General features: G+C 41.0%; 1 protein-coding gene across 1 annotated transcript in view; it reads right to left on the bottom strand.

Annotated features, from left to right (window-relative positions):
* The window catches only part of ANO2 (anoctamin 2), a 340,778-nt gene that overhangs the window by 163,183 nt on the left and 150,114 nt on the right, over nucleotides 1-27,481 (bottom strand). Inside the window, exon 11 of the mRNA XM_072766166.1 lies at nucleotides 6,971-7,105. Coding sequence (XP_072622267.1) covers nucleotides 6,971-7,105 — 135 coding nt within the window. The remainder of the gene's footprint in view (nucleotides 1-6,970; nucleotides 7,106-27,481) is intronic.

Genomic DNA, 27,481 nt, shown 5'->3' with positions numbered 1-27,481 from the left:
TCCCACTCCAAATCCATGGCCAAGTTTATTTGCTCCAAAAGTGAGGTGTGTTAAAGACATTGGAATTGGATTCTTTGCCATGAGAGCATTATTCCTGTATTTTTTCCAAAGAAACGGGTGGGCCCCTTCTGAGGTACGGACCCGTCATTAGAGGTATTCGAGCAGAAAATTCATGAGCAACTGCCAGGAATGTTGTACACTGGAGGATGATCCATAAAGTCCCTTCAAAATGTGCTGAGTCTAAGAGATTGGTGGGGAGCACCAACAACTATGAATCCATCACCTGTCTGAAACTGGATTTCACCATCATCATGCAAGCACAGATCGTCTCCTTAAACCCTACTGGCTGCCTCACAGATGTGTGAGACCTGGTCATGAGGAGAAGCAAACACAAGAGTATGGCTGGATCAACACAAGCTCTAATTTCTCAAGGAGAAGCCACGTGAAGAAGACTGGAGTCAGAGCTGGGTTAGAGGCCCTTTCCAAGTGCACCAGCTGCATGAACATTTGTAGAATGGGATCTAACCTCAGCCTAATAAGAATGATCAAAACCATGAAATGGGACTAGGGGGAATGAAAGAATAGGGTAATTTCTTCCAAAGTCTAGATTCTATGATACTTATAGAGAGAAGCATGAGTCAAATAACCGTTAGCTATATTCTAACCTAGTCTCAGTATATTTCTATTTAGTGGACTAATGAATATAGTTGAAATTCCATTCACTCTTTCGGTGGTTAGCTATCCAATAAATTCAGGCTTATATGAATGCTTGCGAATAAGAACCAAAGTACTACCAGCCCTAATTGGCTTCCCTAGCGTCCCTCCACACTACATATTGGTAGGAAAATGAGTGAACTCATCACTCTGGTGTGTAATGTTTCCCCTGGGGAATGGGTAGGTGGTTATGTTCATTGTTTGGGGCAGCAGGGTGGAGAACTCAAGATTTCATGAAAATGAAGCATTGGCTGTTCTCATGGAGCAGCTGGAGACACAGTTATGGGGAGGCAGGGGGTCCTACACTGAAAACCACTGCTGTGTTCCCTCTGGAAAGAGGCTGCAGAGGGTACTACAGAGCATGGCTGATGAGTGGGAGGCCATCACCAGGGTGAGCTGGCTGGTACCCTATGTGCTAATGCAAGTGCTTAGATGAAACCCAGAAGTCAAGGGGTGCCTGGATCCAGCTCCCCTTCGTTAGGAAGATGAAGGGCTTTCCTGAGGACTGTCCCTGGCTGTCAAGTCCCAGCTTTCAAGTTTGTTTTTAATGAGGTATTAAGCCCACAGCAAGAAAAGGCCTTCTGTGTGAGAGAATGGAAACTCTAGGTCTCTAAGAATAAATCCTCGTTCCTCCACTTGACTTGTGCTAAGCTCTCTATTGGCAAGTGTCAATAGCAGTGACTCAGTCACAATGACAATATTAAATAATAACATCTTAATAGTAAGTTCAGCCATGCTGGTTTCACTTGGGCACATTCTTATGGGTAACTAGAGAGCAAGGTTTATTCTGTCTTCTGGGTCAGACAAGTGACTGGTGTATCATTGAGAAGGAGTTTCTACTTTCAGAGAGGAGAGTCCCCTCCTAGAAAACAGATTCACACAGAAAACTGTTGGTCCATATAAATTTTAGTAAGGGGCTGTGCGTTTAAGCCATGTCTGAGAACATAAGAGGTTCCTCAATGCTGCCCTTCAGGTATATGTGTGTGTCAGGGATGTCACTTTGCTTTTTGGGGCTTTTATTTTATTTTTTACACATAGACTTGGGGGAGGGATACTCCTAGCCTAATCCTAATCAAAAGCAGTCAATGCCAAAAGGTCAGGAATGAAAAATGTGCTAGCAACTAGCTAACAAAGTACAAAGCACTTTGAAACATAAGTGCTATGTCTGTTTTTGGGAGGACAGTCAATTGCTGATCATTTGTACGAAATGGCAGCCACCATCGCATGGCTATTCCCTAGATCATTTAAATTTGAAGTCAGAATGCTTTATATGTATTGGGTCGTATCGTTTGCTTGTTTGTCTGTTTGAATGCAAGCAGTTTGAACAGAATTCTGGAGAAATTCTGCCCCAGGATGATATTAAAAAGACTTTGCATTCTCTGAGAGAGGCTGCCTGCCTAGGCAAGGCTGAAAAGAGAAGTGGGAAGATGAGAGGAACTCGGCTAGAATTGAAATCCTATCTGGGTTATTCATGAACTGCATAATCCATGGATTTCTAGTTGGAAGCAACTGTGCCTATAAATCGAATGCTGTATTTCTCCAGTCTATCATTTTCTCTAGAAAGCACAAGAAGGTTGATAAATGGCCCAGCAATCAGCTGAACCAGAACCCCAAAGTGAGTGGTGTTCTTAATCAGTAACTCATTGCTCACAAGTTAGATGATGCAAGGCTGTGCTGGTGTGAAGGGAGAAGGGGCAACATGGCAATTATTCCAGAAATTCAGACACAGTGTCTGCTGTTAAGGTCTCAGACCTGAAGTAACCTTTTTGTTTTTTAATAAGATGGTTTAGATCAATCAGCCTTTTTTTTTTTAACGCTCCAGTCTTTCCTACCCATATAAGCAAGTACCTAATAAATGGAACCAACCCTTTGGCATAAGTAAAGTTCTATAGATATTTCATTCACATGTGGAATTATTTCTCATAAGTCATATTTGTATCTCATATATCAAAGTTGCTGAAGATAAAAGGTACCATTTAAAGTTCCACATAATGTAAATTTTCTGCTTTTGATATCGTCCTAAAGTTATATGAGACATAACCACTGGGGAGAACTGGATGAAGGCCACATTTAAAAAAAAAAAAGATACATAGATAGTAAACTCCAGGCTTAATGTCAAAATTAGAAACCCTGTAAAGTAACCCCAGGAATGGTACAAGTTTTTAATCATGCTTAGGTGTTGGTGACAGACACAGATCCCAGAAGAGTATGAATTTGTTTAGATTCAGTATTAGGATTTAAAGACTATCCTTTTGTTGATAGGGAGTGCTATTTTATGAATTTTCATCAAGTCCATTGAGCCTAGATTTTTGATGGGTATATAATTATGATTAAAGAGCAGTCCTTTTAAAAAAATATTCATAATACACTTATTTTTTTCTATTATTTACATCTTCATTTATCACATCCCACCTGAGTCTGAACAACCAACAACCAAAATTTCAGCTTTACAACATTAATTTCAAACTTTTTTTGACTGTGACCTACAGTTTAAAAGTGATCTTTTATATCAGATTCCAGTATGCAAATATATATATATTCCCCCTCTCCTCTATAAACATACTTATATAGCTAACTAAAATTTCATGAAGCAATACCCATACTTCCTTCTTGTGATGAGTACTAACATTATACTTCATTCTACTCTTTGCTATCTTATTCTCATTCATTTAAAAAAATAACCATTACACTGATTCTACAATCCACTAATGGGTTGCTATATGTAGTTTATGAAATAATGTACATTCTGACAGGTAATAAGATACATCTGCAGTGATAATGATCACATTTTACATGCATATATACCATATATGAGTGCATGTGTATAGATATATATTTTTCAGTATGTGTAGACCATGGTCATTTCCAGCTATAATGGTCACCATCGGATGTATTCCCAGATGAGGAACGAAGGCATACGTCCTAAATCCTGATGTAAACCGGCACTCCGATGGCCCACCCTCTACATTGGCCCTGGCTTTCCATGCACAGTGTAAAGTTTTCTAGTTTGAATCAACCTGAGCCCCAGCTCTCTAGGGATCAAACTGGGCAAGAGAAACGTGGGAGCCATGTTTTCTAAGAAATCACCAAGCAAAGCCAGTTGGCTGCCAAGGAGGATATGAGCCTTCTGGGAGACTTTACATCTTTTTTTAAAGATTTTATTTATTTATTTATTTATGAGAGAGAGAAAGAGAGAGAGAGAGAGAGAATATAAGCATGAGCAGGAGGGAGAGGGAGAAGGAGAGGGAGAAGCAGATTCCTGATGAGCAGGGAGCCCAATGCAGGACTCATCCCAGGGCCCTGAGATCATGACCTCAGCCTAAGGCAGATGCTTAATCCACTGAGCCCGCCAGGTGCCCAAGACTTCACATCTTATGGGAAAAGTAAAGATTTTGGAGTAGGAGACAATTGAGGTCAAATCAGGATCGTAACAATTATTAGTTGCTGTAGTCGGACCAGTTATATGACTGTACTAGCATCAATTTCTCCATCTCTGTTAGGTTAAAATAAAACCAATCTAACAATTTACAACCATGATCTCTACAGGATCAAAGAAACTAGTACATGAGAAACACCCAGCACCATACCTGGCACAAGGCAAGTATTTGGTAAGTATTAGTTTTTCCCTCATGCTAGGTGGCCTGAGGGAGGCAGAACCTCCACCTTATATGTTATATGATAAAGGTCATAGAATTCCCAGTCAAAACACTGAGCAGCTGGTACTGGAGTGTTATACACAAAAATATCCAAATCCTTGTCTCTTATACCATTATTTAGCTTTGTTCTAACTATTGGAAACACCAACCCTAGTTTCTAATTTATAAGACCATTTCTGTAGATTATGTAGATGGTAACAAGAAGAGATAACTGCTAACTCCTTTCCCCAAAGGAGCCCAGCTCTTGGCCCTTTCTTCAGAATGGCCATTACTTCCTCCAACTACAGTGGACACCCACAGTCTGTCCAGTGTCCTCATTCACCTGGCTACTGAGGGAACATCCTATTGGTACAATGTGATCCTGCCCCACAGCCACAACTATGGGCCCAGGGCCTGTACCCTAAACCAAAGTGAGCCAATAGGTCTTTTTCATATGGAACCACTCAAAGAGAAAGCTCTAAGAAACAATACCTATGAGCTATTGGTAGGAATATTTATATCCAATGGGGAAAATCTGTAGTGAAACAAATACAGGAAAGAACCAGAGATGGGAAATAAACAAGAGTCCCTATTTCCATTGGCCCTTATGCTAGCCACATGCCTGCCACTGTGTTCCCTGATATACCCCAGAATCCTCATAATAGATTCTCCTTCTTTTCTTTTTTCTTTTTCTTTTTCTTCAGCTAGTTCATGTTGCATTTCTATCACTTGCAACTGAAAAAGTATTAAAATACATTAACCAGGGATCCCTGGGTGGCGCAGTGGTTCGGCGCTTGCCTTTGGCCCAGGGCGCGATCCTGGAGATCCGGGATCGAGTCCCACATCGGGCTCCCGGTGCATGGAGCCTGCTTCTCCCTCTGCCTGTGTCTCTGCCTCTCTCTCTCTCTGTGACTATCATAAATAAATAAAAAATTTTAAAAAAAATAAAATAAAATAAAATAAAATACATTAACCATGCTTTGGTTTTCAAGGACGGTGCTGAATATGTCAAGAGATTTAAATTCTAAATATAAGTTAAGTGTCTCTCTTGCGACTTGTACTTTATTTCCACGTATGTTGATTCTTTCAACAATTATTTATTAATATTCTACTGTGTGCCAAACATTGTCTCCTTGAATCCTCACAACAACATCACTAGGCACATGTTATTATCCCTGTTTACAGCCAAGGGAAGGAAGATTCAGGGAATGAAGCTATCCACTCTTACAGCTACTATGTAATGCTGTCCATCCTAAAGGATGCTATTTTTTTAAGAGAGAGACAGAGAGAGGAGACAGAGTGTGAGCAGGGTGGAGGGGCACTGACCAAGGAAGGGAGAGAATCTGAAGCAGGCTCCACACCCAGCACCAGCCCTGTCAGGACAGCAAATTCTAAGGGATATAGAGAAATGACAGAAGCTGTTGAGACTAATGAGCCAAAAGGATCTTCAGAAGATGAGGATATCTCTGATAGAAGAGCAAGTCCAGAGTTGGCCTCCAGCACCACTCAGTTTCCTCAGGCCAGGCGACCTCAATTTCTTGAACCAGCCCCACCATCTAGCACTGCAGTCTTATCTCCTCTGGAGTTTTAACTCCTCTGGAGCCTCTGTTGACCCGGCTTCCTCCCAGAGCCCGAGCCCCTGGCTCCAGGCCCTGTCAAGATCCCCACAAGACTGGACTGAGCCACTATGTGAAATTCTTTAGCTTCTGTGCTAAGATGCCCATGGAGAAGAAGGCTGTTGAGATGGTGGAGAAATGCCTGGACAGGTATTTCCAGCATCTTTGTGACGACTTGGAGGCATTTGCTGCTCATGCTGGCCGTAAGACTGTGAGGCCAGAGGACCTAGAACTGCTGATGCAACGGCAGGGCCTGGCCAACGACCAAGTCTCTCTGCATGTGCTTGTGGAGCGGCACCTGCCCCTGGGGGCTCAATCTCATGACTCTAAGACCATGACCTGAGTCAAAATCAAGAGTTGGATGCTTAACTGACTGAGCCACCCCACACCCTAAGTAGGCTATTTTTAAGTGCTACTATTCTTTGAAGACTCTCTTTTCACCATAAGGACCAGCTTTGTTCCTTCTCTTGGCTCTCCAAGAGCCCCACTCTGGGGCCTGTCCCCTGAAGTTTCTGACTTCCTGAACCAGAGGGTGGGCCCTTCTCACTTCCAGAGCTGCCTGCTTCTATGGGCAGCCTCACAGAATTTTATCCCATTAGTGTTTGACCATATAGACATGTGATTGTTACCAATGCCACTCAGCATTTCCCACCTTGGGTCTTATGAGAATCCAGAGAAAAAAGTCATAAAGTGGAGGGGAAAGCACATTTCTCAGGCATAGATTTTTTCCACCAGGTAGAATCCAGTTGCCCACATCATACCCTGGCCCTGGAGAAGAGCTTAACTAGGAAAGGGAGGGAGCCGCCCCCAGCAGGCTCGGAAGCCATTCCCAGGCTCTAGAGTTCCCAGATCTGTCTCTGGAGGGAGGTTAGTGTGTGGTAAGGGGAGGAGAGAGTAGAGGGTGAGGACTTTGGAAGGAAGCATGTGAACTGTACTTTCAACTGCAATGAAACTCTAAACTACTACCATGTGGGAACTGAGGCTTTTTCTTTAAAGTCATCTCACCTGGGAATATCTTCTTCGATTGTTGCACATCCATAAAGAAACACGATCACTCCAATTACAGAAGAAGGAATAAGGAATGACGTATATAATCCCAGCCAGGCAAAATACAGTCCAATTTTTTCTCCAAAATACTTTCTGAAAAAGAAAGAAAATCACAACACATATGACAAACACCATCCATCTCTCCCATTTCAGTTTGTTCTAAACCTGACAACGGGTCAGTGTAAACAAAGAGATGAAAGTTAGGTGGTGCATGAAGGACCTCAGCACAAAGAACCAGTCTCTTCAGTTATGAATTATGTTCCCTGGGAATCTCTCTCTCTCTCACACACACACACACACACACACACACACACCAGGGAATCCTGGCTATTCACATGAAATAGCCCCTAGAAGGAATCCAGCCCTAACAGCAAACTGAAAATAGGCCATACTATTTTGGCATCTTTACCAGACAAACATGAGGAACACATCATTATCTCATGAGTACCACAGCCCACAGAAAAACACACCTTTTCAGAACTAGCTTATGTGAACAAAATATGCAAATTATATAGGTGGGCATGTGGACTTACATACACCAACCTTAAATTCATAGAAAAAAGACTAGAAGCATTTTGGTAAAAGATTAGCAATGGTTTCTTTAGCTGATGGGATTACAGGTGGTGTTAATTTCTTTATTTTTTATCTTTCTGCATTCTGAAACTAATAATATAATAAAAAGATTATTTTAAAGAGAACATTAATAATCCATTATCTTTTTGATCCCTAGGTGCAGGAAGTTATTAGTAAATTATCACACAAGGTCTCTAAAACTAAATTTTTCCTTTAAATAAATATTGGTGATGGACACCTGATGAAAAAAATACAAACCACAGAGAAACAGTATATTTTATTTCCCAAGAGGCTCTGACACAAAATACAGTAGGGAGATGGGAGTGCAGCCCACTCTTTGATGTGAGGACAAAAGAATAAGTACAGTGAGTACAATCTATTTATCTACTACCAGAGGTGCTGCTCCCACCTCAGATATAGACAGTGGTAAGAAAATGTGACTTCCACCTAACAACCAGGGAAATCTGGATAATCTGTGACATCAAACTTTCGTTGAACCCATCAGAGAGTGGAGGCTGCAGGGTAATCATATGAACTGAATTTAAAAAAAAAAAAAAAAAAAAAAAAAAGACAGGCCCCTCCAAGGAAAGATAGGACATGCAAACAGTTTCAGATTTAGCAGAGCATGGGAGAAAAAGGCCATCGTTATTAAAATGAGTACAAAGAAAAAAAGATATAATCTTGTAAACTCTGAAAGGCTGAGTATAGTTTAGCAGGACAGATTAGAATCACTTGGGAACTCCAGCTACAAGAGAGGTTTACACTCATTCACAAGATCCCAGCCAATGACCACCATCTGGTACTCATGAAGAGGGTAATGGTCAAGGTAGGAAACTGGGAAGGGCCTCTTTAGTTGCAGAGAGGCATAGAAGTACACCCACCTCCCAGCATCATCTCTCATTCAATCACTGAGTGACAACGATCAACAGTCTGCTTTGGGGGAGGGGTAAGAAAGAGGATAACATCCTAGGGTCTATCATACATGTAACTGAAGTCCCAGAAAGATTAAGGGAAGGAGGGCAGAAGAAATATTTGAATGGATTATGTCTAAAAAACTTCTCCAAATTAATCAAAAACAACCCAACATAGATCTAAGAACTCCAGAGGATCCCAAGCAGAATAAATATTAAAACCAAAACAGAAACCTACACACCTACACGTATCTTAATCAAATCTAAAAAACAAAGATAAAAAATCTTTAATTAAGCTGAAGTGGGGGTGAGGGTGGTGCTGGGGAGGGGAAGATGAGAAAAAGAGGATATTATATGCAAAGGAACAAAGGTTAGATTTACAGTCAATTTCTTGGCAGAAACTATGTAAGCCAGAAGATAATAGAGTGACACCCTTAAAGTATGGAAAGAAAAAAAAAAAAAACTCAACCCAGAATACTACATGAAATAGTGCTCCCAATAGAGAATGAAAATTTATCCATAGGGATAAAACTAGTTCTTTGGAGGCCAAAATCTATATGTTTTTTAGGGCCACAGAACATAAACAGATATACTGTGTGTGTGTGTGTAGTGTCAAAATTTCATGGAGGAAGGCAATAATACATAAAAGGCAGAGAAATATTGGTAACAAGCAAAAATAGTGATGGAATATGGTAAGTTAAAGATGGATTCTGTAAACCCTAGAGCAACCACTGAATTTTAAACATAAGTATAATTAATAGACCAATGTTGGAGATGAAATGGCCCATAAAATATACATATTTGCAAAGAAGTCATGAAAAGAGGAAAAACAGAAACAAACTACAGACAAAACAAATAGAAAACAAATAGCAAGATGGTGGTTTTATAATATAAATACATTAATGATAACAAATGTAAATGTACAAATCCATTTTTATTATAAAGGCATATACAGAAAAAAAGTGAAGAAATGAAAAAAGATATACCATGCAAACATGAGTCAAAAGGAAACTGGGACATACAGAGGAGGCTTCAGAACAAAGAATATCACCTGGGATAAAGAGAGGCATTAATGAATGACAACATGATCATTCATTTCATTAGAGAGGCCTTATAATCCTGAATGCATGCAGTAAAATGCATAGATCACCTACATACGTCAAAATGCATAGAATAAAAACCAACTGAACTAAAAGGATGATTAGACAAAATCTCAAGTATAAATTGGAGACACCAACACTTCTCTTTCAAGTAATGGAGAGAACAAAGAGATGTAAAATCAGTTAAGGACACAGAAGTCACCACAAACCAACTTGACCTAACTGATATTTATAGAACAATCCACTGAACGGTAGAAAATACATTCTTTTCAGCAAGAGAGTCCATTTTCTAAGTCATAAAGATTTTTAAAATTTATTTGTTCATGAGAAACACAGAGAGGAGAGAGAGAGAGGCAGAGACACAGGCAGAGGGAGAAGCAGGCTCCATGCAGGGAGCCCGACGTGGGACTCCATCCCGGGTCTCCTGAAGGCGGCGCTAAACCGCTAAGCCACCCAGGCTGCCCCATTTTCTGAGTCATAAAGTCAATCTAACAAATTTAAAAGGATTGAAGTAATGAAAATTTTATTCCCTGACCACAATTAAGTTAAATTAAAAATCAACAGCACAGGGGATCCCTGGGTGACTCAGCAGTTTGGCACCTGCCTTTGGCCCAGGGCGCGATCCTGGAGTCCCGTGTCGGGCTCCCGGTGCATGGAGCCTGCTTCTCCCTCTGCCTGTGTCTCTGCCTCTCTCTCTCTCTCCCTCTCTCTCTCTCTCTCTCTCTCTCTCTCCCTCTGTGTGTGTATGTGTCTATCATGAATAAATAAATAAAATCTTTAAAAAAAATAAAAATCAACAGCAGAAAGATATCTGAAAATTTCTACAAATATTTCAAAAGTAAACAACGCCCTTCCAAATAACCCAAAGAAATGTCTAAAAAGAAATAATAAAGGAAATTAGAAAGTATTTTCAATTGAGTTAAAAGGAAAACACAACACTTCAAAAGTTGTGGGATGCCATTAAAGCAACACTTAGAAATGTATAACATTGAATACTTGTACTAACATAAGAGAGCTCTGAATCAATAAGCTTGCACTTCCACTAGAAAAAGAATAAATTCAATCCGAAGCAAGCAGAAGGAAAGAAATAATAAAGTAGGGAGCACAGATCAGTGAGAATGAAAAACAATAAAGAAAGTCAATGAGGGATGCTTGGATGGCTCAGTGGCTGAGCATCCGTCTTTGGCTCAGGTTGTGATCCTGGGGCCCTGGGATGGAGTGCCACTTTGGGTTCCCCACAGGGAGCCTGTTTCTCCCTCTGCCTATGTCTCTGCCTCCCTCTCTGTGTTTCTCATGAATAAATAAATAAAATCTTAAAATAAAAAAAGAAAGTCAATGAAACCAAAAGCAGGTTGTTTGATAGGATCCATAAATTGAGAAATGTTTAGTCAGACTAATCAAGACGATGAACGATAATACATATATTACCAATATGGGGAATGAAAGAAGGGACATCATTACAATTCCTATTTCCATGCCCATGTGATACTGTGAGCTGCCTCCTCATAGGTGCTCATCTTGCCTTCCCTTCTAGTCCACATCCCTTCTGGAAGAAAAGTAGGAAAATGAGAAGGCAGGAGAGACATAAGACATAACAAACACAAGCTGCCCTAGCGCTCCAGTCTTGATTGTCTTATTTGGCTCCACTTTTAATTCTCATTACATCTTTTTCAAATGAGAAAACTGAAGCTCTCTGGATAAAGAGACTTGTCCAAGGTCACATGCCTAGTGCCTGGCAAAGCAAGCATCTTGACCCCTTGTCATCAGACCCTGCCATATCTAGTGCTCTTGCCAGGATAACAACAGCAGCCATGATGACTGAAATTTATTGAGGGCTAATTCTTTGCCAAGCTCTGTTTTTAGAAGATTCTAAATAGTCTCATTTTTCAGTCCTCACAACTCTATGAGGTAGTGCGTTATTATCTTCCAATTATAGATGAGAAAGTGATGTAGAAGAAGATTAACCCAAGGTCACCTGGGTGGTAAGAAAGCAGAGACAAGACTCAAATTCAGTGAGGCTAACTTGAGATTGCAGTTCTTAACCTCCACAGTATACTGACTTTTAGGAAGGACTTAGAGACATGGGGACATGCCCAGGGAAAATCTGCTGAGTTGGAGAAAGCACAAACCTACCTATCCATCCCCCATCTTCTGCCATGTTCTCCTGTTCTCTTCCAGCTCTGAAGCCAGATCACCACAGAATCACATCTGAGGCATTCAATCCTGCAGAGACATAGATTTCTCTGACCACCCTCTTAACCCATATAATCTACAAATCTTTTCTCCCATTGCTTTCCAGACTTACGCTTAAGGAGCTGATCTGATCAATTAAATCTTACTGGGGTACTTCGTCGCTTCTTCCAGGAAAGAAATGACATTTCAAACTTCATGAAAACACAATACCTTCACCCATTAAAGGAAGAGATAGGGTATTTTGAGGGACTCTTCTAACTATTCCACATAAGCAATTTGCCCCTCTTTTTTACCGTAAAAGTACTGCTGGCCAGAAAGGTAGACAGGAAGCCCATACACAGAGCCTAGATACCTTGCAAAGGAAGGTAGCGAGGTCAAAATGTATTAGGATTAATAATAGATGGAACAAAGAAGAAAAAAGAATCATTTATATCATTTAAGGGCAACAGTTTAGTAGTGAAAAATTCAGATGTCTTCAGGAGCCAGGCAGAAAACATAAATGACTGAAGCAGACCAAACACTACCAATAATAGCACCACCGTAGGACACTAGAGGGCTTAGTTCTATCTACAGGGACCAGTAATTAGTCAGCTCTAGCAGTCCAGAGTGACATGTGAAAAAATGGGGAAATACTGCCAGATCCTACAATTTTCCAAGAAAAGCTGGAAATCTGTATTTCTCCTAACTTTTCAATGTTGGCAGCTAATTCAACTGGGAAAAAATGTGGAGGCCAAACAAAAACATCCAAGGACTGGACAATGTCTATGGGATATCAGCTGGTGCCCTCTCTGGTATAGCAGAGATCACAGAACAGGGGCTCTGAAGTGAGGAGAGCTAGCATGAACATGCCCTCTGCTGTTCCCTAACTTGGGAAAGTCTTTCCACTTCTCTAGGCTTCATTTTCTTTTCACTTAAAAATATGTTAATGTAGGGGATCCCTGGGTGGCTCAGCGGTTTAGCGCCTGCCTTTGGCCCAGGGCGCGATCGTGGAGTCCTGAGATCGAGTTCCACGTCGGGCTCCCGGTGCATGGAGCCTGCTTCTCCCTCCTGTGTCTCTGCCTCTCTCTCTCTCTCTCTATATATATATATACATATATATATACATATATATGTATATATATATAATAAATAAATCTTTTTAAAAAATATGTTAATGAAAGTGCAATGAGCAAGGTAGAGGAGGACATAGTAAGCAAGTAATAAATGTTAACTAATAAATGTTATGGATGACATTTATTCTAAAAGTCCATGTGATCTGCTACATTAAAATGAAAATTTTCTGTTCAAATGGTATTCTTAAGTGAGTAAAAAGACAGGCCAAGGAATAGGGGAAAAAATATGTGTATATGTGGACTTGTATCTGGAATACATAAAGAACTTCCACAGATCAATAAGAATTATGAATCCAACAAAAAAATCTTTTCATTAAAAAGATATCCATTTGGGGTGCCTGAGTGGCTCAGTCATTTAAGCACCAAACTCTTGATTTCAGCTCAGGCTATGATCTTAGGGTCATGAGATCAAGCCCTGGCTTGGGCTCCACATGCTTAAGTTTCTCTCTCCTTTCCCTCTGTCCCACTCCCACTAAAAAAAAAAAAAGATGCCCAACTGACCAATAAACATATGAAAAGGTACTCAACCTTTCCAATCATCAGATCATCAGGGAAAAACAAATGAAACCACAACACAATACCTCTACATAGTCAAGAGAATGGTAAAAATGAAAAAGAGGGGAAATACCAAGTCTTGGCCAAATGTGGAGAAACCAGAATGCTTACACAGTGCAGGTGGGATGTATATAGGTAGATCCACTTTGGAAAAATTGCTGGGCAGTATCTACTACAGCTGAGCAAGGGCCCCAGTGATGCAACAACTCTCTTCCTAAGTATATGCCCAACAGAAAAGCACACATGTGCACTAAGAGATACATACAAGAACATTCACAGCAGCACTATTTATAATAGCCCCAAATTGGAACCTCCCCCAGATGCCTATAAGCAATAAAATGAATAAATACGTTGTGCTATACTTGCCCAATGGAATGGGAATTAACACATTACAAGAACATGCAACTATATGGATAAATTCCATCAACACAACATGGAGCAAAAGAAGCCACACACTAAAATATATATTTAATTATTCTATTAATATAAAGCTGAAAAACAAAATAACTGTGCTAGGAGTCCAGATAGTAGGGCCAATCATATTCTTCCTTGATCTGCACACTAGTTGTATGGGTATGTTCAGGTTGCAAGAATTCAGTGAGCTGTATATTTATTGCATATACAGCTTTATATAAGTATATTATGTTTTGATTTTAAACTGATTTTATTTTTAAATTTTTATTGATTTTTTTTTTAGTGTAGTTGATATACCATGCTACATTAGTTTCAGGTATAAAAGAGTGATTTAACAACGTTCAACATTCCACTAGCTCACCACAGTGTAGCTACCATCTGTCACTGCACCATGCTATTACAATATCATTTACTATATTCCTTATGCTATGCCTTTTATTCCTGTGACTTACTCATTCCATAACCGGAAGCCTGTTCTCCCACTCACCTTCACCCATTTTGCCCACGCTCCCACTGGCAATCATGAGTTTGGTCTCTGTGTTTACAGGTCTGATTCTTCTGCTCTTTGTTTATTCATTTGGTGTGCTTTTGTTCTTTTGGTTCCACATATGAGTGAAATCATATGGTATCTGTCTTTCTCAATCTGACTTATTTTGCTTAGTATAATACCTTTTAGGTCCATCCATGTTGTTGCAAATATCAAAATCTCATCCCTTTTAATGGCTGTGTGATATTCACACACACATACACACACACATACACACATGCCACATCTTCCTATCCAATTATCAGTGGACTCTTCAGTTGCTTCCATAGCTTGGCTATTGTAAATAATGCTGCAAAGACAGAGAGGTACATATATGCTTTTGAATGAGTGTTTTCATTTTCTTTGGGTGAATACTCAGTAGTGGAATTATCGGATCATTTGGTATTTGTTTTTAATTTCTTGAGGAAACTCCATACTGTTGTTAACCCACAGTACGGTGGCACCATTTGCATTTCCATCAACGGTGAACAAGGATTCCTTTTTCTCCACATCCTTGCCAACACTGGCTATTTCTTGTTTTTTAATTTTAGCCATTCTCACAGGTGTGAAGTGATATCTCATTGTGGTTTTGATTTGCATTTCCCTGATGATTAGAGATGTTGAACTTTTTATGTGTCTTTTGGCCATTTGTATGCCTTCTTTGGAAAAAGGTCTGTTCAGGTCCTCCACTCATTTTTTAATTTTTTTTTTGGTGTTGTCTTTGGTCTTAATATGTTTTGGATATTAACCCCTTATCAGATATATCATTTGTAATTATCTTCTCCCATTCAGTAGGTTGTCTTTTAGTTTTATCATTTCCTTCACTTTACAGAAGCTTTTAATTTTGATGTAGTTTATTACTGCTTTTGTTTCCCTTGCCTTAGGAGACATGTCTAGAAAAATCTTGGTATGGCCAAGGTCAGAGAAATTACTGCCTGTGCTCTTTTCTAGAATTTTTATGGTTTCAGGCCTCACAGTTAGGTCTTTAATCCATTTTGAGTTTATTTTTGTGTATGGTGTTAGAAAGTAGTCTAGTTTCATTCTTTACATATAGCTGTCCAGTTTTCCCAACATCATTTACTGAAGATCCTCTTTTTCTCCATTGCATAAATTCTTGCTTCTTTGCCATAGGTTAACTGACCATATAATCATGGGTTTAGGGATGCCTGGGTGGCTCAGCAGTTGAGCATCTGCCTTTGGCTCAGGGCATGATCCTTGTCCCGGGATCGAGTCCCACATTGGGCTCCCTGTGGGGAGCCTGTCTCTGCCTCTCTCTGTGTGTGTCTCTTGTGAATAAATAAATAAAATCTTTTTTAAAAATCATGGGTTTATTTCTGGGCTCTCTATTCTGTTCCATTGATCTATGTGTCTATTTTTGTGCCTGTACCATACTGTTTTGATTACTACTGCCTTGTAGCATATATTGAGATCTGGAAATGTGATACCTCTAACTTTGTTTTTCTTTCTCAAGACTGAAAGGATTATTCACCATAATCAAATGGGATTTATTATGAGGATGCAAGAATGGTTCAATATTCACAAATCAATCAACCTGATACATCTCATCAACAAAATGAAGGATGATAATCATATGATCTTATCACCAGATGCAGAAAAAGCATTTGACAAAATATCAACATCAATTCATGATAAAAAACTTCAACAGTGTAGAGTTAGAAGGAACATATCTCAAAACCCACAGCTAACATCTTAATACAGAAAAACAGAAATTTTCTTCTAAGGTGAAGAACAAGACAAGGATATTTATTCTCACCACTTTTAAACACAGTACTGGAAGTCCTGGCCACAGCAATCAGGTATGAAAAAGAAATTAGAAGTATCCGTACTAGCAAAGATGTTGTTAACCTGTCACTATTCGCAGATGACATGATAGTATATATAGAAAACCAAAAAAAAATTAGAAATAATAAATGAATTCAGTGAAGCTTTAGAATACTAAATTAATACCCCAAATCAGTAGCACTTCTATAATTAATAAGTAGCAAAAAGAGAAGTTAAGAAAAAAATTCCATTTACAGCAGCACAAAAAAAAAAAAAAAAACTCCATAAACTTAACTGAAGAGGTAAAACACCTATACTCCAAAAACTATAAAACACCAATGAAGGGAAATTGACCTAACTCTGGGAAACGAACTAGGGGTGTTAGAAAGGGAGGTGGGCGGGGTTGGGGTGACTGGGTGACGGGCACTGAGGGGGGCACCTGATGGGATGAGCACTGGGTTTTATTCTATATGTTGGCAAATTGAACACGAATAAAAAATAAATTTAAAAAAATAAAATAAAACTGATCTTAGTAGTTCTACTTTAAAAAAAAAGAAAAGAAATTGAAGATGTTGCAAACAAACAGAAAGTTATTCCATGTTCATGGATTAAGTGAATTAATATTGTTACAATGTCCATATTACCCAAAGCAATCTATAGATTTAATGTAATTCCTATAAAAATGCCAACAGCATTTTTCACAAAACTAGAATAAGTGATACTAAAACTTGTACGGAGCCACAAAAGACCCCAAATAGACAAAGCAATCTTAAAAAGATTTTTAAAAGACACCATATGTCTTCTAATCTACAGGTCAGCAGATTCCCTGAAGATCATCTCATCCATTCTCTTGCCTTCAAGCCAAATGGCATATAATCCACATCATGTGTACATGTCATTCAGGCCCAGTCTGTCACCAGACCTGAACAGGGAGTTTTTACCTTAATGAGGCACAGAAAGCTATGCTAACAAAAGACTTCCAGAACTAGACTGCTAACCCTGAAGTGCAAGGTTGGCATTTGGCTGGGTAGCTCAAGCAGCGATGGAGGTTGAATGTTGCTTGCACCATTCCCAAGCAATCAGATCAGAAGCAGAGCAGACATGCCAGCAGGGTGTGTTCCAGGGGAGCTGGCCCTGTCAGCGGGCGAGGGGCAACTTCTGCTCTCAACTCCTGCCAAGCCTGCATCAGCCTGACAGGATGGCAAGCACATCACCTTCCTTCCTAGTCTTATGAAAAGCTCAGGCTTTCCCAGCCCCTCAGGAGACAGACTGTGGGCAGGTGCAGGGGTGCCAAAGAAAAAGTTCGAAGCCTTTAATTAGAGTTCATAATGGTTGGTTCTCTGGAAGTCAGCCTGGAAATTCCCAGGAACAGAAGAAGCTAGGCAAGCTAGCAAAGGCCTCTCCTTGGTGATACCATGAGACGGGGCCAATGAGGTTTCTGCCTTTCAAATTACCAATGTTTCTTTTCTGTCCCCTCAACTCTTGAAAATAATGTAAGTGGACTATGGTTGTATAAGGGGTCAGCACTGGAGAGCAAGAGAAGAACTGCAACATTTATTCAGCATGCACCATATGCCAAGCTCTGGGTTAAGTGCTTTCTACACAGTATGTCATTTAATGCTTGCAAAACGTTACAAGGCAAGTTAAAAATTAGTGTTGGAATTAAAGTTATATTCAGATGAGCAAAACAGTTAAAGGTGAGGTTTTTAAAAAATAATTTATTTGAGAGAATATGCACAACATAGGGCACAGCAGGACAGTCAGAAGGGAGAAGGAAAAGCAGGCTCCCCACTGAACAAGGAGCCCCACACAGGGCTCCATCCCAAGATCCCAGGATCATGACCTGAGCTGAAGGTAGATGCTTAACTGACAGAGCCACCCAGGTGCCCCAAAGGTGACTTGGTTTTGTCAGCTTTTTTTAAAGTCTCCTTAGGATAAATATACAGTCAATTTGAGGTTCAAGCTCCCTGTTGGAACTGTCTTGCCCCGCTCAAGGAGATTCCCCACACCATCCCCTTCACAAGATAGAATTTAGGTGAGGAGGAAGTGTGTGCATCCTTCAGATGGAAGAGCAAAAGGGGGGTTCTGGGAATTTCCTGGTCTAGACCTTAGAGCCTTGTGCTGGTCCCTGCTACTCAGTAGCTGAGCTGGGCTGGCCCGGCCCCCAGTATGGTGCAGGCATCCACCAGGGCATAGGCAGGCTAGCAGGGTCCTACTGGGGAATCCAGCTGGCACCTCCAAGCATGTGCTGCTTCTTCCTTGTCCCAGTCATAGCCTCTTCAAGTCAGTGGGTTTCATGAAAACCTCTGGATCATCCAAACTGCATCTGTGGTCTGTAGGATTTAGGAGGCGCTGTTTCAGGCTCAGCTATTCTTAGCTGCCTGCGCAGCATCATGAACACTCGCACCACGCTGGATGATGGGCTTCTCTAAAGAACTTGTCATTTCCACAGGCTGCATTCTAAGATACGAGGTGCAAACCCTGGGCACTAAGATTCACCCCCAAAATATTTAGGTGCTTCCACTCCTCTTACTTCCACCCCCTACTCCTACTCCAGAACCATTTGACCCCAAGGCAGGGAAAGCACCAGAATAATGACTTCTCAAATCTTACCCTTCAACATATTTCTATTTCTCTCTTATAACAATCTTCCTTCATTGGAAAAGTTTATATTCCCTTTCTCCCTGATGGGAATATCCCCATGTCTTATCCCCACTACTTCCCACCGCATTCCTAAGGAGTACTGCTCCCTCTTATCTTCCCTGGGGCTAGGAATGGTGAGGGTGGGTAGCAGAAAGGTTTTTGAACAAGAAATCCAAGAAGAGAATCTGTATCAAAAGATATTTCAAACATTCTCTGTACAGATATGTGTTATAGTCATTAAAGATTGGTGCTTATTGGGATGCCTGGGTGGCTCAGTGGTTGAGCATCTGCCTTCGGCTCAGGTCATAATCCTGGGATCCAGGGATTGAGTCCCTCATCAGGCTCCCCAAGGAGCCTGCTTCTCCTTCTGACTATGTCTCTGCATCTCTCTCTGTGTCTCTTATGAATAAATAAATAAATTTTTTTTTAAAAAGAATGGTGCTTATCAGTTTCTTTTCTTAGGACTCATAATCCCAATACAGACATGCTCATGAGAAAAGACTCATGGTTACAGAACATCAGATTCTCCAGACCTCCCCTTATCCCACCTCCCAGCTTCTGCCTTCTGATCACTGGCCTGGCAATCCAGGGCCTGAACCCATCTCTGTGTGGGGGTCCCACTAGTTGAGGAGTAACAGCTGGATTGTCATCCTTCTGCCAAAGCTGACTGCAAGAGCCAGTCTGCCTCCCCCTCTCCTGGGCACAGGCCAGCAGACATAGTAGCTGGCTCTTCCAATCAATAATGACGGACACTGAGGGGGGCACTTGATGGGATGAGCACTGGGTGTTATACTATATGTTGGCAAATCAAACTCCAATAAAAAAAATACAAAAAAAATAAAAATTAAAAAAAATAATGGAGGACCAGAAGAAGGCTTTTGGTTCTTAGCCCTCCCAGAAAGGCCAAGAGAAGGCCTCCTTCTGAAAAGAGCATTTTGCAAATATGAAGCAAATTCAGAAAGTAGACTGAAAAAAGGGCTAGGCTTCAGGGCTGTGAAAACCCGGCTTGGCTCAAGTCCTGACATTAAGAGACAACACAGATGCCAGTTAATGGCATGAGAATGCTTCAGAAGTTCCAGAGGGGAAAAAAACACTCCTTGGAATTAGAGCACACTATGTCCATGACACTCTCCTGAGCCACTTCTGTCAAGTGTCTCCCTCTCCCCTACCAAGTCCTCTATTTTAAAAGGTTTCCAAATAAAGAACTACTGTATGAAGCCAGGGAAGCTGCAGGCCTAGGCCCAGGAGTCAGAATCGGCTGGGCTGGCGTGGCCCATCACTGGCCCTGCAAGCAGCAGATGTGTCTGGACAATGCAAATAGGATAGAAGATGGGGTAGGGCCAGGGACCAGAAGTTCCAGATGCCATGCTCAGGGTCAAACAGAGAAGAGAGGTGCAGGCGACAGGTAGGTAAATTAGGCAGACAAAAAAATCAGGGCTAGGAAAGTGAGTTAAAGTGGAAAAAACAAGGCAGGGGTAAAAAACAAGCTCCAGAAGCCAGAACCAAGATTCTGTCAACCAAGCTTTGGCAGGATTCTCTCCAGAGCCCAGGAAAAATATTCAAGACAAGTGCTGAACCTGGGTCTTTCCACTTGTTTGTGGATTTCTTTCAGCAGTTGGGTGGACCTCTGAAAGAAAACACAGACCACAAAATAAATGAAACTATCTCTATCTCTGATTGTCCACTTCATTCCAGGTACGCTGGGAAATGCTCTCATGCATTCTCTCCTATGATCCTCACAAGAATCCTGTGAGTGAATGAATGCCGGGCTTGGCAAAAATGGTGTCCTTGTGTAAATTAAAAGGCTCCTTCCTCTGGGAATACACAATACCACATCAAGGCACAAGGCTTGGAGAGAGAGTGTGATGTGGATTCCCATCCCCACTTGCCCCGTCAGCTGGAGACCTATGGGTAAGGCACAAAATTCACAAGTCTGTGTGTAGCCCTAGAAGTAGGCTTTATATCCCCATTTAATAGATGAGGGGATGGGAACTCAAAAGTCTAACACCTTATCCAAGAGGATGAAGCCATTTGGCTGTGGATGCAGTATTCCAACTCTAATCCACTGAGGACCAAAAGCCCCTGCTCTCAATTACCACACCATATCACAAAGCAGAGAGGAGTGCCTTTCAGGAAGCCCTTCCAAGAGTTATCAGCAATGGCGGTAGATTCCCAACAACCCTAAAATAGTCAAAAAGCCTCATTTCCCAGCTGTGTGATCTGTCTCCAGTTCATGAGATGAAACCAGAGAAAAAAGCAAAATGATTGGTATTTTTCTAGTTTGTTGGTTTTCAAACTCACGACTCCACCAGCTGAACTGACACTTCCTTTATGGGTGGCTAAGAGTTTCAAGGTCAACACAGCCAAAGTGCAACTCTTGGTTTCTCTACCTCTCTGCCACTCTTCAACTGTCCTCCCCAGTCTTCCACATTTAAGGACACAGAACCATGTGCTTATGACAAAAACATGGAAGACCATCAACTGTTTATCACATTCCACATTCAGTCCATCAGCAAATTTCTGTACACTCCACTTTCAAAAATATACCAAATCTAACCACATCTCACCATCTCCACCACTCACATCCTGGCCCCACTGCTCTAATCCCTCTCCTGGAGTCACTTTTACCTTTTCCCTACAATCTCTGCACTACACAGAAGACAAGAATCTTTTAAAACATCTCTCAGACTCATTAATCCTCTGCTCCAGATAATTGTATGACTTTATATAACATGTACAATAATAGCTGAAAATGTTTTCATAACCTACAGCTCTGACTCCAAGCCCCTTATCCCCTTGAAACAAGTCCAATTCCATTTTCTCCTGCTGCTCCCCATTCCCCTTTGGCTTTGCTCCAGCTCACTTGGCCTTCTTGTTCCTCAAGCACACCATATCTGCTCCCACCTCAAGGCCTTTGCTATGGCCGTGCCTTGGTCAGGGAAGCCCCTTCCCTCAGACCTTCTCATGCTACTTCCTTAGAAAGGCCTTCCATGATCTCCCCCAACCCAAATGTCACCCAATATTTGGCCTTGCTTCATTCTTCTTCATAACACTTCTCATTACCTAACATTGTTCCCTAAGCCTATTGGTGTTTGGGTCCATCTCTGCTGCTAGAGTACAGGTTTCACGAGAGCAGAGACATTTTCTATCCTGCTCACAATTGCATCCTTGGTGTCTGGAATGTGTCTGACACACAGAAGTGACCTCATAAGCATTTGTTTAGTGGATGATGAATTCCTCACAATCACCCCGTGTGGTGATTATCAGGCCTATCCCTCTTCACTGCATGAGCTGAGAACAACTCTGAGAAACTGAGTCACTTGTGTCGTCACACAGCTAACAAGAGAAGAATCTGCACTCCATCTCAGGGCTGGCTGATTTCCAACCTACAGTCATCCCACAGGCATGACTGTAACCCCTGACATGCCTCTCTTTGATAACAGAGTAGATGATAAGGCAGACTGGAGCTTCCTGGTTTACTAAGTATTATGATTTGTTTTCTATTTTAATTTTAAAAAAAAACTAAAAAGGAACTCTAAGGCTCATCTAAAATAGAATTCACAGGATGCTTGGGTGGCTCAGTGGTTGAGTGTCTGCCTTCACCCCACATCATGATCCTGGGGTCCTAGAATCGAGTTCCACATCAGGCTCCCCACAGGGAGTCTACTTCTCTCTCTGCTTATGTCTCTGCCTCTTTCTGTGTGTCTCTCATGAATAAATAAATAAAATCTTAACAATAAATAAACAAACAAAATTCGCTGCTCAGCGGTTTAGAATACCTTATGACCCAGAAGCACACTCACATTGGAGAAGCCAGGATGGCATCTGTTTCAATTTCTATTTGCAAAAAAGTATACAAAATGATTATGCAGACATTTTCTGTTTATTAATGAGCAGCAAGCGGACCTCCAGGACCCATCAGTGGGTGATTTCAGACACATACTTGATGCCTAGTCCCCCGATCACTTATCACTTAGTGGTTTTGACCATTTAAAATTGTTTCCATTTTCAGTCTTAAATAATTATTTTTTTTACCCACAACCAATCTTTAAATAAAGATGGAAACAGAAGGAATACTGATGTTGAAATATAACATGTTAATGGAGAACATTTAAATGGCAAGAAAGAAATCAATAAATTTACCCTTAGGTGATATTCACACAGATCCATAAACTGCATACCACTGATCAAAATTATGACATATAATTTCAAAATATGACATATAAAGATATTCTCATTGCCAAAACTCAATGTTAAAAGGTAGGAGGAGTTAGTATATCCAATTATATCCAATTGACTTTTCATGTATTGAGAGTTAAGGGTTGTCCCCAATTACTACATTCATCTGCAGAGAAGTCCTTGCAAAAGTAACCTAAAACTTTCTCTTTTAGCTCTTAATTTGGGAATGAAGAATAATATTAAATTTTGAACTCAAACTACAACATACTAAATTTCAAGTCACAAGAGTGTTTTTCTATTTGGAAAATGTAACATGATAATAAAATCTAATCTTTTTATATACATCATTACCCAAACCAAGATGACACACTCTGCTACTTAAAAATGTATTTGTTGGGACATGTTTTTCTTTTCTTGCATAATTTAATGTGATAACATAAACATTGTGTACTATGTTTATCAAAAAAGAATAAACTTATCTTTATGTATGAGTATTATAAAAGATTATATGCAATGAATTTTATAGTATAATATCCATTAATATTCATTTAAAACAAAATACTTTTACTTAGAATCATTTCTTCATCATATTCCATAAAATACTGACTTAAAAACAGTTCTTAAGCAGGTTTAGGATATTAGAGATCCACTGCCGTGAAGGTGGTCTGTGTAGAGCTACACACCTACCCTCCACCCACCCAGCTCCACGTGGTCTGTGCCCCATGAGGGTGGCCTCAGTGGAGAGAGTCAACCAGGTCTCCTGTTTCTCTGGCTTCTGGGTTGGCCAATGGAAGGCATCAGCAGGAAATCAAAGGATAGGGGAATAAAGACAGTGGGGCACTTTTTCCCCCCAACCATCTGGCCACAAAGCCCTGGGCTGGCAGTGGGGCCACAGTGCCCATCAGGAGCCTCTCCTGCACAGTGGCTCCAGCCACAGCCCTCTTTTAGTTCTATAACCACAAATTCCTCTTGCCCTTTTGGCCCTGGAGGTAGTAACAGCTCCCCACTGTTGCTGATACCTAGAGTGCCTTCCCATCCTCTCTAGATTTCCATTAATCAATTACCCATTTGAATGTGTCACCTCTTTCCTAAATAATACAAGGTTCAAAAGTCAAAAAAGAATGTGAGAAGAGTTAGAAGTTGCTTATCTGTTACAATCCTCTCATTTTACAGATTAGGGAACTGAGGACATTATCAGACTTGTCCAAAACTCCCACCAAAAACAAGGAATAGCCACCATGAGAGAACAGAATTTGATGCAGGGACAATAGAGACTCATATGAGTTAATACACATGAATTGCTTGAAACATCACTTGGTACATAGTAAAAGCTCAGAAATGTTAGGTAGCTAGCATGATTATCACCATCATCGTCGTCATCATGTGCTAATTCCCAGTCTAGTTAGGAAAAGGGGGACATGGACTTAAAAATACATAATCCTTCTGGCATAAGGATTCTAAAATTAATTCTATTTGGTAGGTGGGGAAACCAAAGCCCAGAAAGGTCCTGCCCAAGGCAGAACCACTGCCACCTTCAGCATGAATGAGAAAGAAGTGCCAAGGCTCATGACTTGGTGACAACATGGAGTGAATTCCAGCCCCCTAATACTCCCTCGGCCAGATGCCCTGTTCAGCTCTGCACAACTGTCACAGAATGGTCCTGCTTCAAGGTCTCCCAGCAACTAGTTGTCACTGTTAAATGCAAGTGACCTTCATCTCATTGAGCAGTCACAAATATCCACTGAGACAGCATATGAGAAGTGCTTTAAGAATTTTAAAGCAGAAGGTTCCAGCAAAAATTGCTGTGGCTTCCTTACTCCACATTCCTTCAAAAAGAAAAGAGGCCAGAGATTAGAATAAGAAGAGGTTGGAGAACTGTTTTGACTTCACTATTCCATAATGTGTGTGGGTGGCAGAAAAAAATAAGCCTTTTTTCCCGTATGACAAAAAAAAAGAAAAGAAAAGAAAAGAAATCATTCTTCAGTGTTCTTCAATATTCTCAGGGGGAAACAAAGACCAGCACTAGGATGTGTAACAATCATGCCAACAAACCTGTTATATTTCATGTTGAAAGGTTGATGAAAAGAACATCTTTATACAAAGCACAGCTTTTACTATAAGCTCATGGACAATGTTGGTATTGATGTTTTTGAAGAACACCTGACGTCATGATGGAACCTCTAGAAGAGCTCAGTCGGATCCCAGCCCTGCCAAACCACGTCTGCTCATTACCAAGACACAGGCCATGGCTGTCGTGAGCTTCTGCAGCCCACATTCATGGGTTCATCCATGTGAAAACTTAACTGAAGCCCGGTTATTTTTCTTTCTGATTCAAGGTACACTTCTTACCTTAAAAATAACCCTGTTTGTTCTGCCATTGGGCACTGCACCTCTTCTTGAGGACTTTTTTTTTCCCTGAATTTGTTCCCCTCTCATCCACCAAGAAGGAAAGAAAAGAACCTATAATAAGCACCTACCCTGCTTTTTACATACATAGAGAAGTTAATCCCTACCCTCTGAGTTAGAAATTATCCTCCCATTTGCAGATAAGGAAAACAAGTATGGGAGAATCCCATGCCCCAGATCCACACCCATTAGCTACACACCTGAATTCCCACCAGATATCTATTTTGAGAGTCTTTGATCTTTTCCACTGCCCCACTGTACCAACTCCAAATCCCTTCTTTCCTCTACTAACTGTACCTCCCTCCTCTAATGCTAGAATATGATTAATGGCTAAGAGAACTGGAATAATTCTCCCTGTCTCTCTCTCTCTCTCTCTCCCTCCCTCCCTCCTTCCCTCTCTCTTATACACACACACAAAAAAATTGACCCTACAAAACAGGAACAATCTCCACTGTCTTATCTTGACCCAGAAGATGACCATGTGCCCATGAGTCATGTTAAAAATTATGGAAGAATAAAAATTAAAAACCTCCTAATTGCTTTTCCAATGATTGAGATGCACTGTCCTGAGCACCATAAATCATTTCTCCAGGGCTTCGTCAAAATAGTTTTCTACTCATCTCTCCATGGTGCACCTTCCTGGTCTCTGACAACATACACTCCTTTGGCTCAGAAACCCTTCCCACCCGGTGCCCTGCCCAGCACCCACTGCAGCCTTTGGTGTTGTAAACAGCAAATGATCGTCATGAATGGAACAGCACAGTTTATGTCAACACTTTGACATAAACCAATATCTAAATCCTATCCTCACATATCATGGTTGGGGGTAAAAATGCTTAGGTATGCCAAGGCCACAAGGGAGACAATCAAAATATCCCCCTCAATCCACTTATTCTTTCCTCAGATCATGCACAGGTTATAAACACTCTTGGCAGACATATGACTTCATACCTCACTTACATTCTAAAAACTAGTTTCTCTGCATTGCACAGCAGCTTTCTTATTAAAATCAACAGTACTGAAAATTTGCACTGCATGTTATATTGCACAAAGTACATTCACATACTCTATCACATGTAATCCTCCCAAATACTCCTTAGAAAAGAAAGTAAAGGTCACAGATTGAAACAATCAGCCCAAAGACAAGGAGCTATGACAGGGGATGCTGGGACTGAGACCATATCTTCTGCCTCCTTTGCCTGAACTCTTGCAGCTCTACTACTTTCTTACCATTAAGTGGTTGTATCTTATCTCCCCAGCCATACTGTAACACCTCAAGGATTATACATATTTTTCTCCTCACCTGGACATTATACAAAGCTCTGCTGTTTCCCAGCATTTGGTAAGTCCCCGCTGAATGCATGAATGATGAACATGTGAAGTAAGCTCCTCTGTGGGTCAAGCAATGGCAAGTAGAAGAAAGCAAGCTTCAAGTGATTCACTATTTGGGTGAATGGCTTTTAGGACTTAAGCCATGCAGGGGCAGTACCAGTCTCTGGTGACCAGGCTCCTGATTCCCTGGAAGAATCTACCTTTGAGCAGCTATTATCATACACCCTCCCCCAATAGCTTTCTCCTTGCAACTCTGACCTAAGGACCAGGGATGAGGAGTTCCTTTAGGCTTAGATGCAACCTCAGTCCCAGTGTCTTCTTCCCATCAGTATACAAATGTGAAGTCTAGTAGAACTCAAAGCTTAAGGGATCCCTGGGTGGCGCAGCGGTTTGGCGCCTGCCTTTGGCCCAGGGCGCGATCCTGGAGACCCGGGATCGAGTCCCACATCGGCCTCCCGATGCATGGAGCCTGCTTCTCCCTCTGCCTGTGTTTCTGCCTCTCTCTCTCTCTCTCTGTGACTATCATAAGTAAAAAAAAAAAAAAAAACAAAAACAAAAAAAAACAAAACAAAACAAAACAAAAAAAAAAGAACTCAAAGCTTAAGTCAAAAGTCACATGCTTACAGATCCTTGGCATGGCTCCTGGGGTATGTGAGTGCAGAGTAATGCCATAACTGGGAGGACCACGCCAGAATGTCAGGGAATGAGCTCCCGAACATGGCCGGCCCTGAAGAACTCAGCTT

This window comes from Vulpes vulpes, chromosome 8 (genome assembly GCF_048418805.1).
Source record: "Vulpes vulpes isolate BD-2025 chromosome 8, VulVul3, whole genome shotgun sequence".
NCBI classification, from domain to species: domain Eukaryota; kingdom Metazoa; phylum Chordata; class Mammalia; order Carnivora; family Canidae; genus Vulpes; species Vulpes vulpes.
Note: the sequence above shows the minus strand (reverse complement) of the source record. Positions and strands in the feature narration are given on the sequence as shown.